This window comes from Haemaphysalis longicornis, unplaced genomic scaffold, assembly GCF_048455015.1.
Source record: "Haemaphysalis longicornis isolate Haplotype H1 unplaced genomic scaffold, Haemaphysalis longicornis Haplotype H1 scaffold_7, whole genome shotgun sequence".
NCBI classification, from domain to species: domain Eukaryota; kingdom Metazoa; phylum Arthropoda; class Arachnida; order Ixodida; family Ixodidae; genus Haemaphysalis; species Haemaphysalis longicornis.
Window position 1 is genome coordinate 25,699,514 of NW_027526422.1, and position 15,289 is coordinate 25,714,802.

General features: G+C 47.3%; 1 protein-coding gene across 1 annotated transcript in view; it reads left to right on the forward strand.

Annotated features, from left to right (window-relative positions):
* LOC144144862 (uncharacterized) overlaps positions 1-15,289 on the forward strand; it is a 665,482-nt gene that overhangs the window by 639,492 nt on the left and 10,701 nt on the right. Inside the window, exons 16-20 of the mRNA XM_077676352.1 lie at positions 7,291-7,419; positions 8,993-9,039; positions 10,591-12,203; positions 12,647-12,751; positions 12,908-13,015. Coding sequence (XP_077532478.1) covers positions 7,291-7,419; positions 8,993-9,039; positions 10,591-12,203; positions 12,647-12,751; positions 12,908-13,015 — 2,002 coding nt within the window. The remainder of the gene's footprint in view (positions 1-7,290; positions 7,420-8,992; positions 9,040-10,590; positions 12,204-12,646; positions 12,752-12,907; positions 13,016-15,289) is intronic.

The following is a 15,289-nucleotide window of genomic DNA, read 5'->3' on the forward strand; positions in this document are numbered from 1 at the left end:
ACCAGTGCGAGTGTGTGTGAAGGATTCGGTCACTACGCAGATCTCGAGGGTCATCTGATGCCACGAAAACTATGCTTTTTTTACCCACATACCAACACTTTCCTCGCTCGCAACGCCAGTGATAGGCCGAGAATTTGTACAAGCTGAACGCCCTGTACTACAGGTTTTCCCGCTCAATTTAATCCAATTGCCATACAATTTAATCCATACGCCAGCGACTTTAATCCAAGCGCCATCTAATTAGTCCCAAGTGCCATTTCATTTATTCCAGGTACCAAATAATGTATTTCCAAGTGCCAGCGAATTTAATCTGGTCGCCAACCAATTTAATCCAGCTGTCAGAAGGTTGTTCAGCAGTGTCTTGTGCGAAATTATGCGCAGCTTTGCTGGCTTTGTTGGGTGTGGTGGGGTGAAATCGTGGTGTTTCTTGATCCGTTATGTGCAAAATATATAATGCTCACAGCTTAATGGACATTTACTAACGCGCGCAGGTTAAGAGAGCGGACGGTTCGTTGGTACCGCTTGCTGTGAGCTCATCGTCTGCGAAAACGCCGTCGATCAGAGTTACTTGGTATTGGCGGTGAGCGCGAACACAGGCGGCGCTGCGAAGCGCACCTCCGTGACGTCGGCTTAGGGATTCTCGCATTTGTCGTCTGCTTCACTCAGGCTCGCTCTCCCTGCTGTTTCTTTGCGCTCGGTCAACGCCTGATGCTTGTCCGCACCAAAATTGGCGTGTGGGTAACTTTTTATCATAATAATAGGCTTAAAATCGCATACACTAGCTCATGGAGTCAGTTAAACAGGGTGTCTAGCGACCGGGAAAACCGGGAAAACAGGGAAAAGTCAGGGAATTGTGCGCCACCGGGAAAAGTCAGGAAATTGTCAGGTAATTTTTCAATCAAGTAGTACCAGTCAGGGAAAACCATTTCGGGGCCTGCCCACAGTTTCAGAATAGGGGAAACCAGTGTTGCGGGCCCCCAAGAAGTTACCGAACGCAGCACGTTCGCGCGCGACGAAAGCGTGAACCGCATCTGCAAGCGAAAACGCGCCGCGCACGCACGCCTGAGGCGCGCTGACGACGCCGCGAAAACGACCCGCACGGTGCGTGCCTAGCGGCACACGCCGGCAACATTGCGGCTGCACCGGCCGCGGAGGTAGTGCGGTAGCTCCAACGACCGCTTGTAACCGCTCTTTAAAATGCTACTCAATGCACAAACGCACCTTCTTGTGCAGGAAAGGAGCCACCGCAGGCACAAAATCGTCGACGCGGCCGTGAAAATACCGCGCATGAATGGCGTGCTGAAACTCGCCGTGCGGTTCACGGAGCTCGCAGCTGGCTTAGGTTGCTGGTTGCACTTGCGCAGAGGGGCGATGTAGGTGGTGCACAAATCGCACGCACAATGCGCTTTTTTTTTTCAGCGAATTTTAAAAGTCAGTGCTTTTTGGGAGTTAATCCTGAAAGAGCTTCTTTCTTATAGCCAGAATTACCTAATCAAAAAGGAACATGACATGGTTTAGCGTAAACCGCGTGGGGCGTTTTCTGCTCGCGAAAATGCGCCGCGCACATCACAGACGCTCTGACGCTGCCGCGGAACCACCTGCACGCTGCGCGCGGTGCTGCCGGCAGCGGAAACATGGCGCCGGCTTCGACCGCGAAGTGGTGACGGGAGCTCGAGCGACCGCTTCCAAGCGCCCTCTAAAATGCAACACAAGGCACGCACGAAGTTGCTTGTGAGGTAAAGGAGCTTATAATGTGGGCGAAAACGGTACTATAAAACATCATCCGCGCCGCTAGTGAAAGCGCCCATGCAATACCTGCCGGGGTGGTAAGCCTAAACATCTGTGGCAGGGCCATCCGGCTGTCTCGAAAGCTTCGCAAGTGCCGCCATAAGGCGTGCGGCTCTCCAAGTCGGCAGGCTCCTCCCACTGCCTCTCGCGACGCGCGTCATTTTCTGAGCGAGGGAGAAGCTGCCGCTCCCGCGAATCGTCGACGGGGGCGTCAAAAAATCGGACGCACAACGCCGACGCGCCCGAATCGCGTGCAGAAACGCACCATGCGGTTCACGTTGCATGTCGAGCCAGGGCAATAAAAAAAAAGCAAACGGTGCTCGCTGAAGCGCAACTTAAAGCTTCTATCTCGCAAGAAGAAATGAACTCTCTGAAGCCGTAACAGAAGGCAAGCAAACCTCAAACTGAACATACAAACTGAAGTTAATCAAAGTGCATTTTGAGAATTAGGGCACTTGAAACACATGTGTTGTTCCTTATGATAGAATGTGTTTTGTATATGCTTTTTATATGCTTCACGGACCATTTCCATAGAATGGCGCGTGTTGTATAGGTCAGGGAATTTCGTTTAAAATGGTCATGGAAAACATGGAAAAGTCAGGGAAATTGAATTAGGCAATTTGCTAGACACCCTGTTAAAGTATTGTTTTGGATACCGCTACGGAAGAAACATTGCCGGCGTCGCCTCATTCGTTGCGAAGCCGGTCCTGTGCGGAGCGGGAAGAGTCGGATTTAGGCGTCAGCTTCTCAATTAAGCAATCTTTCGAACAAAGGGAACGGTCAGCTGCTAATAACCGGCAACAGCGAAAATGGAAGACCAAAACAAATTCTAGCGCTTCAGGGCTGTTGGCTTTGGCAGAAGGCATTACGATTCCCGGTAATCATATGTAAGGTAAAACAGTTTTTGCAACCTTGCCGAACACTCGAACGTGTTGTGCCACATCACTTTACGTTGTCCAGGCATGAAAGTTTGCCGACATGCACTATAGACTGCAAAAACTGTAGGTTGAGTTCCAAATAACCCAGTGTGGATATAGGCGCGTGCTTATTTTATACCAGGCATCTAACCAATATGGAGGTTTATTGAGCAAAACGAGTCACGTCTACGTTAACTTTACAGTAACACTATGCTTGTTCTGGCCTGGAGTATTATTTAGGTACATTTTGCACAGCCATATCTTCCCGATATTCGGATATGCGTTATGGGAAAACTGCACTCAAGAGGGGAGGAGTAGGGAGAGGAGGAGAAAACTTTATTTAACAGTTAAATCGATCTGGTTAGTGGGCCGGGTCCTCAGTCCAGGACAAGAGAGTAAAAGTAATTTTCTTCAATTCATACAACGCCATCCCGAGTAGAATAGGATTTGTTCTTTGCGCCTGGAAAGGTTGAAAAGCAATAAAGAGCTACTTGAAATTATTCTTCGGTTTCGATTCTTGTAATATATGCAGGTATACTATTTATTACGTTAGTTAGCGAGTATATCATGCCTTCAACACTGTAATCATGTCATCATTGTTCGAGTTGAGAGTCAGTTCGTTATGATAACGATATAATTGCGATAGAAATTCGGAGCACAAAAGCCGCCTTCGAGTACTGTGGACCACGTCGTTTAGGGCACGATCGCGGGGGCGTAGCACAAACCTTTTCATTGCATTTGCTTGTGAATAAACAAAGCACGTTGCGGATATACACCTTCTTGCACGCAGCCGTAATGAAAGCCAATTTGTGAAGTAGGGAATGTATGACGTACAACATGAAGGAAGTACCCACACGACCTTTGTGAGGCTCCCAAACATCCCGAAACCTTCTAATAAGAAGTTGGTGACGGCGCAGAAAAATTAATGCCTTGGGCAGAAAAAAAGCAAGAAGCATTAATCTGATACAAGACAACAACGAAAGAAACAGACGAAAGACGCTTTATTTCCTGCTGTGCGATGCGCGTGTAGAGGCCGCTGCTTGGTACGTAGCATTAAACTGTTGAGTCTTCATAGGAGCATCTCAAAAATACTGCAGGGGAGCCTACGCATTCGGAATACTTATCGAGAAGCTCTGATCTCTGATCCTCGCGAATAAGCAAGAAAGGACGAGTTACACACGATCTTCTGACCGATACTCTGAAGAAAGATGTTCCCTATCTCTTGGTGTGTTGCAAACTTGTGGGGGATACAGCTTCAAATTATTCAGGTGCGTCAGAAGCAGGCAAAATAACTGAGTCACTAGAAATACGCTTTTTAACTCACTACAGCAACAAAGCGGGCGATTTCTAGCACAGGCACTGCTGCCCCTCACAAGCGGAGTGTAGCAGACGACAGCGGCGCGAGTCCCTAAGCCGACGTCAGAGCCAGGGGGCGCCACTCAAACATCTCACCGCCAATAGGAGTTGCGAAACTCCCCATAGGCCCCATGCATCAAACAGTGGCCCTACGATTGCTGCACTGTTTTCGATCTTGTTTTACAGTGGTGCCATCTGTTGGTGGCAAAATAAACTATACAACTTGCTTCGCCGCTCGACGACCTGGGCGAAAAATGGTATTTCAGTGCTTACGTAAATTTGTTGTGCCAAAGGATCCCAATGTGTTCAAATACGCAAGTGCTTTATATCATATATGCATACGAAGCAAAAGCAGTAAAAAGAAATGCGACCATGGGGCAACCGTCGCTTGCGCACTGTCGTCGGCTGCGCGTCCTCTTCGGCCTTCTGGCGGCAAAAAAAAAAAAAATAAACAAGTCGCTTCGACGGCTTTATGCAAGCTTAAACTGATTAATTAGAGCCGCTTGATCGGCTACTAGATTATTTTTGGCATACAATGTGTTGTAGGCCAAGCGATAACTGCTAATTTAGTACTTCAGGTCGGACCTATGTTGTGCCGGAATGACCGCACAAGCTCTAATTGGTCGACGCAGTTGCGCGGACGCAGAAACAATCGCAACCTAAAAACCGGAGTTACTATAGCAATGAATAACTTATGAAAGCACAAAATAAACAATTATGCACTTTAACACAAAATTTAACGTTACATTTTCAGTTCGAATAATTAGCTTGTTTTTTGGATAGTGCGTGCGGCAGCCGCAGTGGCGCCACCGTACGCACGATCCAAAGAAGGGGGGGTCCAGGTGCGGGCTGTTTTTTGAGGCGGAGTTTCGCAACTGCCTACATCGAAGAGCTCTACTCACGTAAGAAGTATCGTCTGCTCCTCGCGTAACAATGCCTTCTGAAGTTCCTTTGACAAAACACATTACTTAAATGTCCTTTGCATTCCGATTTTCCCGCAATGAATGCTTTTATGTTGTATTAAGTATTATTTCCAAAATATAATATCGTCTGCCCCCGTAACAATACGCTGGCAAGTCCCGAGCTCTTCGATGTAGGCAGTTGCAAAACTCCGCATTAAAAAACGTCCCGCGCCTGGACCCCCCCCCCCCTACTTTGGATCGTGCGTACCGTGGCGCCACTGCGGCCGCCGCATGCACTATCCAAAAAACAAAATAATTATTCAAACTGACAATTTAAGGTTAAATTTTGTTTAAAGTGCCTAATTCTTCATTCTTGTGCTTTCTTAAGTTATTCATTACTATCTTAACTCCGGTTTTTAGGTGGTGATTGTTTCTGCGTCCGTGCATCTGCCTCGATCGATTAGCGCTTGTGCGGGCACTCCGGCACAACATAGGTCCGAACTGAAGTACCTAATTCGGAGTTATATTTTGGCCTACAGCTCATTGTATGCCAAAAATAATCCAGCAGCCGATCAAGCGGCTCTAAATAATCAGTTTCAGGTGGCATAAAGCTGTCGAAGAGACTTATTTATTTTTTTGTGGCCCGAAGACCGAAGAGGACGCGCAGCAGACGACAGTGCGTAAGCGACGGTTGACCCCATGGTTGCATTTCTGTTTACTACTTTTGCCCCGTATGTATATAAAACACTTGCATAGTTCAACACATTGGCTCCTTTGGCTAACAAATTTACGTAAGCACTGAAATACCATTTTTCGCCCAGGTCGTCGAGGGGCGAAGCAAGTTGTATAGTTTATTTTGTCACCAAAAGATGGCGCCACTGTAAAACAAGATCCAAAGCTGTGGACCAATCTCATGGCCACTTTTTGATAAATGGGGCCTATAGGGAGTTTCGCAACTCCTATATCCAGTAACTCTGGGCAAGTCTGCTGACGTCTCAATACGCAGACGATACTTCTGATGATCTTGCAGACGATCAGCCTACGGCACCAACAGATTAAACAAGACCTCTCTCCTGGTCTGCGCGTGTTAGTAAACGTCCATAAAGCTGTGCGCGTAAGATATTTTGCATATAATGGATTAAGACACACCACGTTTTGACCACACCACACGTAACAAAGTCCGCAAAGCTGCGTTTAATATCGCACAAAACTCTCCTGAACAACCTTCTGACAGCTGGAATAATTTGGTAGGTTACCGGATTTAATTGGTTGGCACTTTGATTAAATTCGCTGGCACTTGGATTAAATTAGATTGCGTTCGGATTAAATTAGATGGCGCTTGGATTAACTTAGCTGGCGCCTGGACTAAATTAGATGGCGATGGGATTAAATTGAACGGGAAAACCTGTAGAAATGCCAGGTTGTTTGTTTGCTTGATCGTTTCTTTAGCGCAGGCTTGTATGTACTCTCGTGACAAATTAAAATACGACCAACTGTGCGCGTGGTTTTTAGTATGTGATCCGAATTCTAAGCTAGGGGCTGCGCCTGCACAGTAATAATAATTTGCCAGAGGGCTTTCCCAACCGTATGCCTGCTGTGCATACACGGCTCGTCGCCAGGGAGCGCAGCATGTACTGAAAACCACGCGCACCGTTGTTCGTATTTCAATTTATCACGATAGTACATGCTCATATATCATGCATACTACTTCTATCTCGTGGAAAGATCAACTCTCTTTGTTTTTATTTTTCTTGTATATAATAGTAGTGTGCACATTACAAAAAAGGTGTCATTTCTAGAATAAGGGGAAGCTGAGAGCTAGAGGTAATCTCAGCGTTAGAAACAGGTTAGTGCGAGTTGCATCGCCTGTATAACAAATGGGGCACCTTTGTATAATTTATTCACCATACCATCCTTATCCGTTTCGGTACCTATTTTTGTTAGCTTGCTTAGTGCACATATCGCACGAATGCGGAAAGACATCATAAGTTGTCAGTATGCGTTAGTTCGGTTGCTGGTTTGACAAAGTGCGCACAATGATGGCGATGACGATAGGAATAAGCTTCATTGCTAGGAGTCGAGGTACTCGTGTAGGGGCGCCCGCCAGGTACGAGACCTCCAAAGTCAGGAATGCCTGGTCTTTCTGTCCATGTATGCCCTTTTCCCCAATCGTCACGTCTGATAGTTCGGAGCTGGTCAGCGACTCCACCCATGCCTCATAAAGAATGATAAAAATACCAGGGGAACAATGCGGCGTAGTCAGTTGTAGCTTCCAGTAATGAAATGGGTGGCGTTGTTTCGTCTAACTAGCCTTCTTTGTTTTTCAGCACCCAGAAACCACCTGATATCCAGTTGGAGCTAGACCCCGCCATGTCCTCGCTAGATGACCATCAAGACGACAGTGAGGCAGTGACACCGTCGACACCGGTCACGAAGTCCCTACATAAGTTGCTAAGGTGAGCTAAACAACTTCGCTGTCTGTCTTTCTTTTTCACCATTTTCCACTTGCGTTGCGATGGTACGTAAAGCGCTAAGTTGGCCAGTCGTATTTAGCCCATTTTGAATGTGTTCCTGTAAATATAAGTTACTAATCTCGGCGGCATGTTCTTGGTACCTTTCAAAAGTATTGATGCTTTACATTTTCAGGGCTTAAAGGACCTCTAAGTATAGACGCTCCATTAGGTTTGCGCAAGAGCGCGATGCCACTGGAGAGATGTTTGCGTGTTTCTTGCAGCTAAGATGGTATATTTGGCTGTAGTCGTTACGAAACATCCTGAACAGCGTGAAGGACGGGAGACCTAAAAAAAGCGCGCGAAGTTATTTTTTCTTACGCAATGATGGACAAACGGTACAATGAGAACGGGAAAACACGAAAAATACATAAACTCTAAAAATGAATGAAGTAATGGTAACAACACTCCAGACTTAACGATCTTTAGTGTAACTGAGCGCAGATGAAATGATTGGCAGCGAAGCTGTTGATTAGGAGAACTCGATGCCTTGTAAGTATGGCCTCCTTGGCTCACAATGGGTGGTTGTTTCGATGCTGCTGTTGCACGAGACGTATCCCGGACAATTACTTCGCTTTATATGGAAAGCTTACGGGTGGCTCACCCATAGGTGGCGTACACTTAAAACCGACGTGTGAGCGACATGACGGGTGCCGACATTCTTCATCATGTGACGTCACTTACGGTTCTTGCTCTCGGTGCTCTCTACAGTACCGTACTCTTATGTGTACACCCAATATGATTCCTCATATTTGTTGTAAGCATAAAGCTTGCCCATCACTCGTACTATGCTCCTATCTATACGGCCACGACACGTAACAGCCAACTTAAATCAACTGACCGCTACGTACAGCCAGCTGAAGCGGTGGTTGAGGGATAGCGTGTCGCGCTCGCAATCTGGGGTAAGGATGGTGATACGGTTGTCGTCCACGAGTCCACGCTATTATTTCGCGGAATTTGTCAAGCTGTACACACATGTCGGCTCCGAGAATCCCACGGGGTGGGCGTGAAACGAGGAGACAGGACCAGCTCCGTCGCAAAAATATCCTAGCCAAATGCAGTGCAGACACATTGTGACATCGAACCCGGTATACAACCAGAGGCCGTGTTCCGAGATGATAAAACCCAATAACTCATAACTCCGCTGAGAGAGGTTATGCAATCCTCTCTGGCAACGGCTCAGTTCCGAAGCAATCGTCTAACGTTACCCGCTGCGAAAGCGGATGAGTGGTCGCATTTGTTGCCTGTTCTGCACTGCGATTAACAGGGGAATAGGGAGGTCATCCGGTCATCGACGAATTGAAATAATTTGACACTCCGCTCATCGCAACTGCTCTTTTGTTTAACCCGTGATTCGGTTAACAAAAAGAGGTCAAATTAAGGTAACAGTGTCGCGGAAACTAGTTATATCTTTCTCTGCGATAATATGATTGCCCACTGGTTGATGGTTTTCGAACATCTGCATTCAAAGAGTAAGCAGGGGTTGAGGCCCTATGTTTCATCTAAATTTCCCTTGCAGGCGATTTCAAAGCCGCCAAGATTCGCAAAGTGGACCAGCGCTAAAAGGTGAGCACGTGTCTTTGGTATATCCAATATCCCTGCGTCATATCAATTTCCTGTTTCGTCATCACTCGTAGGGGTAACTTTTTTTACCACTAAAATTAAGCATCCTCACATAAAGTAAGACTGAAGCGAAGTTGCTGGAATCTTATTGGCAGTTGAATGGTGTAGTTTAACCCACGCAAGACATTACTCGATCATTCGGCGGAAGTAGAGGGCCTTACGCTAACCCTAATGGGCAACTTAAGAGATAACACCAGGCCCCCAAAGCGGCCGCCGCGCCGAATACGGTAATTCCGTCACACTAGTTTGCAATGTTTTTTTTCCATGCTATCTCAACTTTCCCTATTTGCGTTTAACCCGTCAGCTTTGTAACACTTTAGGAAATTATGGGAAAATAATACCAGCTTTCGGCTTACTAACGCAGGTATTGTGCCGGTTAAACTTGCTGCACTCTTGGACACGCCTAAAGTGCACCACCGCCACAAAGTACTCATTTGACCAGACTATGTAGACAACAGTAAAATTTCATCGAATGACGATGCCGAGCTTCCGATTTGGATCAAAAGTTTCGTTTGCGCTGTGGCATCACGCAATGAAAGCATGGCGTTCTGCATTGCGCAGCGTCCGCCTCATAGACTGAAATAACTTTTTAGTCAAATGGTAAGCATGGGGCTGTAATCCTCCGAATTCGCTTTCTTAGCGGCGTCAATTTGTCACTCAAGGAAATTTTAGTCATGACGATCAACGGGATGGCCGTAGAGTGCAGACATATGCCCTGTGCGGCTTGCTGACGTCATAATCAACGCCAGCAAATCGGGTGGGGGGAGGGGTGCGAGGGAAACTGCATTTTCGAACTATCTTTGCTCACTAACCAAATGCGTGCTAGTCAACCGAAGAAAATTTATAACATCGCCTAGGAATTCGAGACTGTAATCTGGTATGGTAATTATAAAATACAACTCACTCAGTGCTCCCTTAGCAGTGTGAGGAAGACTAGAAATGTTGGCACGGCCTGTAAAAGCGTCCTGATGTGTCAGAAGTGGTCATGGGTTCGCTTTTTCCCTGGCGCTGCCTTGTTTTTGAGGGAAATAACTAACAAAACCTGCCATGTGCAGAGATTTTTTTTTTTTTCAGAACGACGAGAATCACCAGCGCTCTAGGTAAATGATCCACAAAAAACTATGGCGGCTGTTACAATTCAAGGGCTGCTTCATCGCATTAGCGCTTATTCCTTAACTCCTGCAAATAAAAACTTCGCATTGCATCCCTTCTTTCGAAAATATTTCTGAACGTTCGGTGTCTCGATGATTCGACGGCCAGTCATTATGTTTCGCTGGTGGCAAGGTACACAATGGCGGGCACTTGACTGGGCGAATATAGACTCGTTGGTTCGTTTTCGACAGTTGTACGCGTGAGTAACGTTTAGGAAAAAAACCCAGCCGCCTGTTTCTTGAAGTCCCAAATTTTTTTGTTAGCATAGCTGCTGAAGGTTCAGCTTTCTCAATTAACACAAGCGTCCACTGCATTTCTGTCGCTTAATCTCCGCTGTTGCAGGTCTTGTGACCAGCATTTCGTGCATTAAGGGCGAAGAGGAGCTGGCCGAGCTCGCCAGGAGGCCCGGTGCAATGAAAAGGGCCGGATCGTCCCTTTCATCAGCAGCAACACCCAACCAGGAAAACACCAGCACCACCCTCGGGGCGCAGCCAATCGGCGCCGGGCTGCCGCTTCTCACACGCATTAAGATGCTACGAGAGGCAGAGAAAGCAGCAGCATCCAAGTCGGCAGCCGACACTTCCAGATCCGTCTCCTCTTCCACGGGAAGCAACGTACACTTCCGAGAACCCACTTCTCAACAGCAAGACCGTGCTCAGTCGCGCCTCGAACCCACGGCGCACTCCAGCCTACTCGAGCGCCGCAGGCTATCGCGGCTGCAAGGAAGCATTTCTTCTTCCATCTCAGATGCGTCTAGCAAGTCACCAATGGACAAGGCGCCCACACCTCGCAAGTCCCTCGCCGATGCGCTGCACAGGCTCAAGCCTGGGTCGGACTCGCTCTCAAAGCAAGGATCGACACCAGTCACGCTTCATGTGCACCCGCCTCCGGCCAACGACCCTGCGGCCGAGGCAGTCGCAAACCAAAACATCCCTCTACTCAAGAGGGTACTCCTGCTAAAAGCCATGGAGGACAAAAAGGAGAAAGAGACCAAGCATCAGACCAACGCCACCGCCACTGCGGCACCGGCAGCGGAGAAGCCAAGTGCCTCAAATAGTAGTGTTAAGTCCGCAAAGCTTTCGCCTCCGCGTCCTGACACGCTTTCTCTAAACCCCGCAGAAGAATCGTCGCCCGTGCGGCCACCCTCGCGGACAGAGCCGGTGGGCGCCGAAGCGGGCACCAAAGGAATGTCGAGGACAATGCTGTCGCCCAAGTTTGAGCTAGAAGACGAAGTTTTCCGAAGCCCCAGCCCCACGCCTGATCCACTTGAACGGAAGACAACACTAACCTCCGGTGGAGGAGGAGTTCCTGGCAGGAGGGGAAGCGATGTCGCCGCACAACAAACGACGTCACCCGTTTTGCCAACATCGACCAATTCGACAGTCCTGGCCTCTCAGGGAAGCACTGTTAGGGATCAGCCCCGGGGAGGACTCGGCACGCTAGAAGAGTCCCAGCACAGTTCAGCGGACTCTGGGAGCCTGGACACGCAGAAGGAAGTTCCACATTTACCAGTCCAGCATCAGCCACCGCAGCACGTTTACCAGGACGTCGCGGCGAGGCTAGTTGCCACGACAGCCGCGGCTACGACAACGACGACGACTTTGTCGCACCAGTCGTTCCGCAGCAGGCTCTGGAGCAAGAATACGATGGAAGGACACGCGGCAAGACGCAGCCTATTGCAAAGGACGGGGGCCGTCGAGCTTGATTCTACGGACGCGGCGTCGCACCACCTTCCGCAGCCACCAGCGCCACCATTCCGAACTACGGGGATTCAACCTCAAGGCAATGGCGGGCCGCCAAGAAATAGAATTCGTAAAGTTATAATTGAAAGACCATCACCTGAAAATGGTCTCGAGCAGTGCCTAGTGTCGGAACTTCTCACCCAGGAGGATGGCATCGAACAGTACGTTGCCGCCGCCATGAAGCACATCAAGATCGCCTTCAAGACGTACCTGGTACGTGGCGCACTACAACAATTCTATGTCTCGGTATACTCGGCTTGCAGCGTAGCTAGATAGTCAGCCCAACAGCTGAAACAAACAAGTTTTGTGTTAGCTGACGCATTCTTCGAAATGGAGGCCTTAACGAGGAACATTTATTAGCGTGCATACGTTTCTAGTAATTGATCATCGCGTATCACAAGGGCACATGTTTATAACCTGGAAACATCTGTGGGGTAGTGCGTAACTAGGTAATATTAGAACTGCTCATGGGTCAAGCAGCGGAGCTTGTGCAGCTTTGCAATTGGGATTGAAATGACAGGTATGACGTAATCTGATAATTACTGCCGCAGAACCATCCACTTCCCTGTAGCATTTCTCTTTCAATTGAAAAAATGTATACGATATTCGGTAACATGAGCCATACCCAGTAAATGCTTTCTTATCCCCCTCTCTAGCATGAGACCCAAGATGAACTGCGTTCGAAAATATCCCTGCTGGAAGATGATCTGAAGAGAAAGGATGCTGTGATATGTGATCTTCAAAGGAAGCTTCTGATAAAAGTGAGTACTAGGGCATGCCAAAGGCTCGCTGAAGCCCTGAAATTGTTGAATACGGCTCCCGATGCACTAGTCACTTTTGGCCAGTGTTAGATTCAAATCAGTGTTTAAGTTTGTACCTGATATATTTTGCTGTTTGACGCAAATTCCAACTTCCAGGAACAGGAACTATGTCGCAGAGAGCAAGAGCTCAGCTACCTAGAAGAAGTAAGCAGCTTAAGCGACACAAGTTTATCTTGGTCAGACGAAGATGACCTCATGTTGACGGTAAGATCGGTTCCCATGACCAAATTATATATTCTTTCGTATACTTTTTCTTGCTTTTTTAAGGCTATGTCGCCTTGATTCCGCACTAACTGGATTTATATTTTGTTTTGTGTTTTACCGTTTTCAGCGAATTTGTTTTATGTAGCTGTTATTACATGCTATACGGGATTGTGTAATTCTTGGATGGATAATTTCTAGTTGAAGAGTTACGTAAACCACTGCAGCGCCTAGGATTTTTCACGCGCTAAAACATTGTTCCTAAATCATCTTGTGGTTATTATTTTTCTACGATCTCTTGAGATGCTAAACGAAGACTAAATACACGCCATGAAATGTACGCTAAATTTGAGTGCATGACCCAATTTTAAACAAACGCATGGCTCGGTGCACTTCCTTTCCCGTGAGTCGTAGTTCTGGTTTCATAGTGTGATCCACAATGTCCTGACTGACACGACGTCCCTTAGTATTACCGGAAGTAATTTGAACAACAATCTGCTGTGAGCGTTCTTCATACCTGATGCACTGTTGATCTATAAAATACGGTGCCACCAAATCTAGTCTTGCGACACGTAACTTCAATAATTTTATCCGTCGAAGAACTCTCACCGCAAATGCATGCATATAGCAAAACTGTATAGGCAAACATAAAAATGCACGACGCACTGCACTGACAAATGCATCATACCACAGTCGACATCACGCATTTTGACACCCCCTCGCCCCCACGTAGAGCATCCTACAATCCCAAGCCGGGTGTAACTTAGTCCACTCTGTTTTCAGTGCGCTTAACGATGGCGAATCTCGCCTTCGAGGGCCAAACCTGAGGGAACGAGCTGAACCGACGGGCGCCATCTTTGATATCTCTGCTTAGCGTAGTTAAGGAAGGAAACTGCAATGGTCCCAAACTATTACTGCTATTGTAATCCTAAAACTACAAAATAAGTGATTAAATCTTGCCGGGATTCAAGCTTTGCCACCCACCCCGGAGGCACTCCGGCGAAAGCATTTTTCTACTCTATCGAAAGGGCTAGTTGGGAATAACGCCATGAAATCAGCTGTTTGCTCAAAGGAGCAACATTCCACTGCGACCATAGCATCCGCAAAGCTTGTCATGTTAAAGGCGCCATGAAAACAAAATAAACTTTGTTTAATTTAAAAATGACAACGTGGTCTCTCACTCAACTCAATTCCGGTCCCAAGAGACGGGTCTTAACAAAAAAGAGAGGAAAGCTCAAATTTCGCAATACACTATTTCAGCAGCGACATCATCGGGGAAATACTGAAGACCGAGTTATAAATCAACCGCTCTTTCGTATTAAAGCGACGAGATCAACCTGAACTAGAGCCACCATTACAATTTCACAGACACGTTACTTGGCAGTGGCTTTGGTCGGTAACCGGCAATCACACAATCAAGTCGCTGTGACGTCATAAGGACCCAGCGAGGAAAAGGCCGGTGAGTCGCCTATTTCCGATTCCCCGCGATGAAATTATTCAGGTTTTGTTTCCCACCAATATGGCGTGGTTGGTCAGACAACCGAGTTTTGCGAGTATATTTTTTTATCCCAAATGAAAGAACATTACTTAAGACACCTTAAACCGAAACAGTTTTGCTGCTGTCGCCCTAGAGCGTTTAAAATCGGAATTTTTAGATCTACCTGCCGTACGTGTCCCGCCAAAAGGAATGCTGGCAACCGTGGCAGTGAGCCGTATGGAAACACACTTTTGACTGCACGTGAGATTAAAAAAAAGTATTTAAGAACTTGTCCCCGGCTGAAATAACAGTAATGTGCAACCTTTCCTATTCCGTCATGCGGTTTTTGAATCACGCGTTGAAATCGGCGGAGTTTTTTGGACACGTAACGTAGTGTCACGTTTAGACACTAAGTGTCACCACCTTTCGAACTTCAGAAATTTTAGTTCAAAATTAAAATTTTTTCCGCCACTTTATCAGAAATTCGTTGTGGTTACCCCAGTATACAAAACGCTGGCTTTCATATGAGATAGACGACATGCACTCCACAAAAATCGGTTGTCTCCCGCTTTAGGGTATCGAGTACGGCCTTGTCCGTGGACGACTGCCTACTCCATCCGATGGCCTCTCACGTGACCGCCATTAGGCCTTGCTCCGATATTAGCTGCGGGCGTATGGCGCATGCCCTCATGAAGAATTCAACGGGCACGACAGTGCAAAAACACCCTCAGCAGGGATTGTAGGATACACTACGGCATAGCCACCCTCTCAGGCCTTTTAGCCCAAAACATCAGTACTGT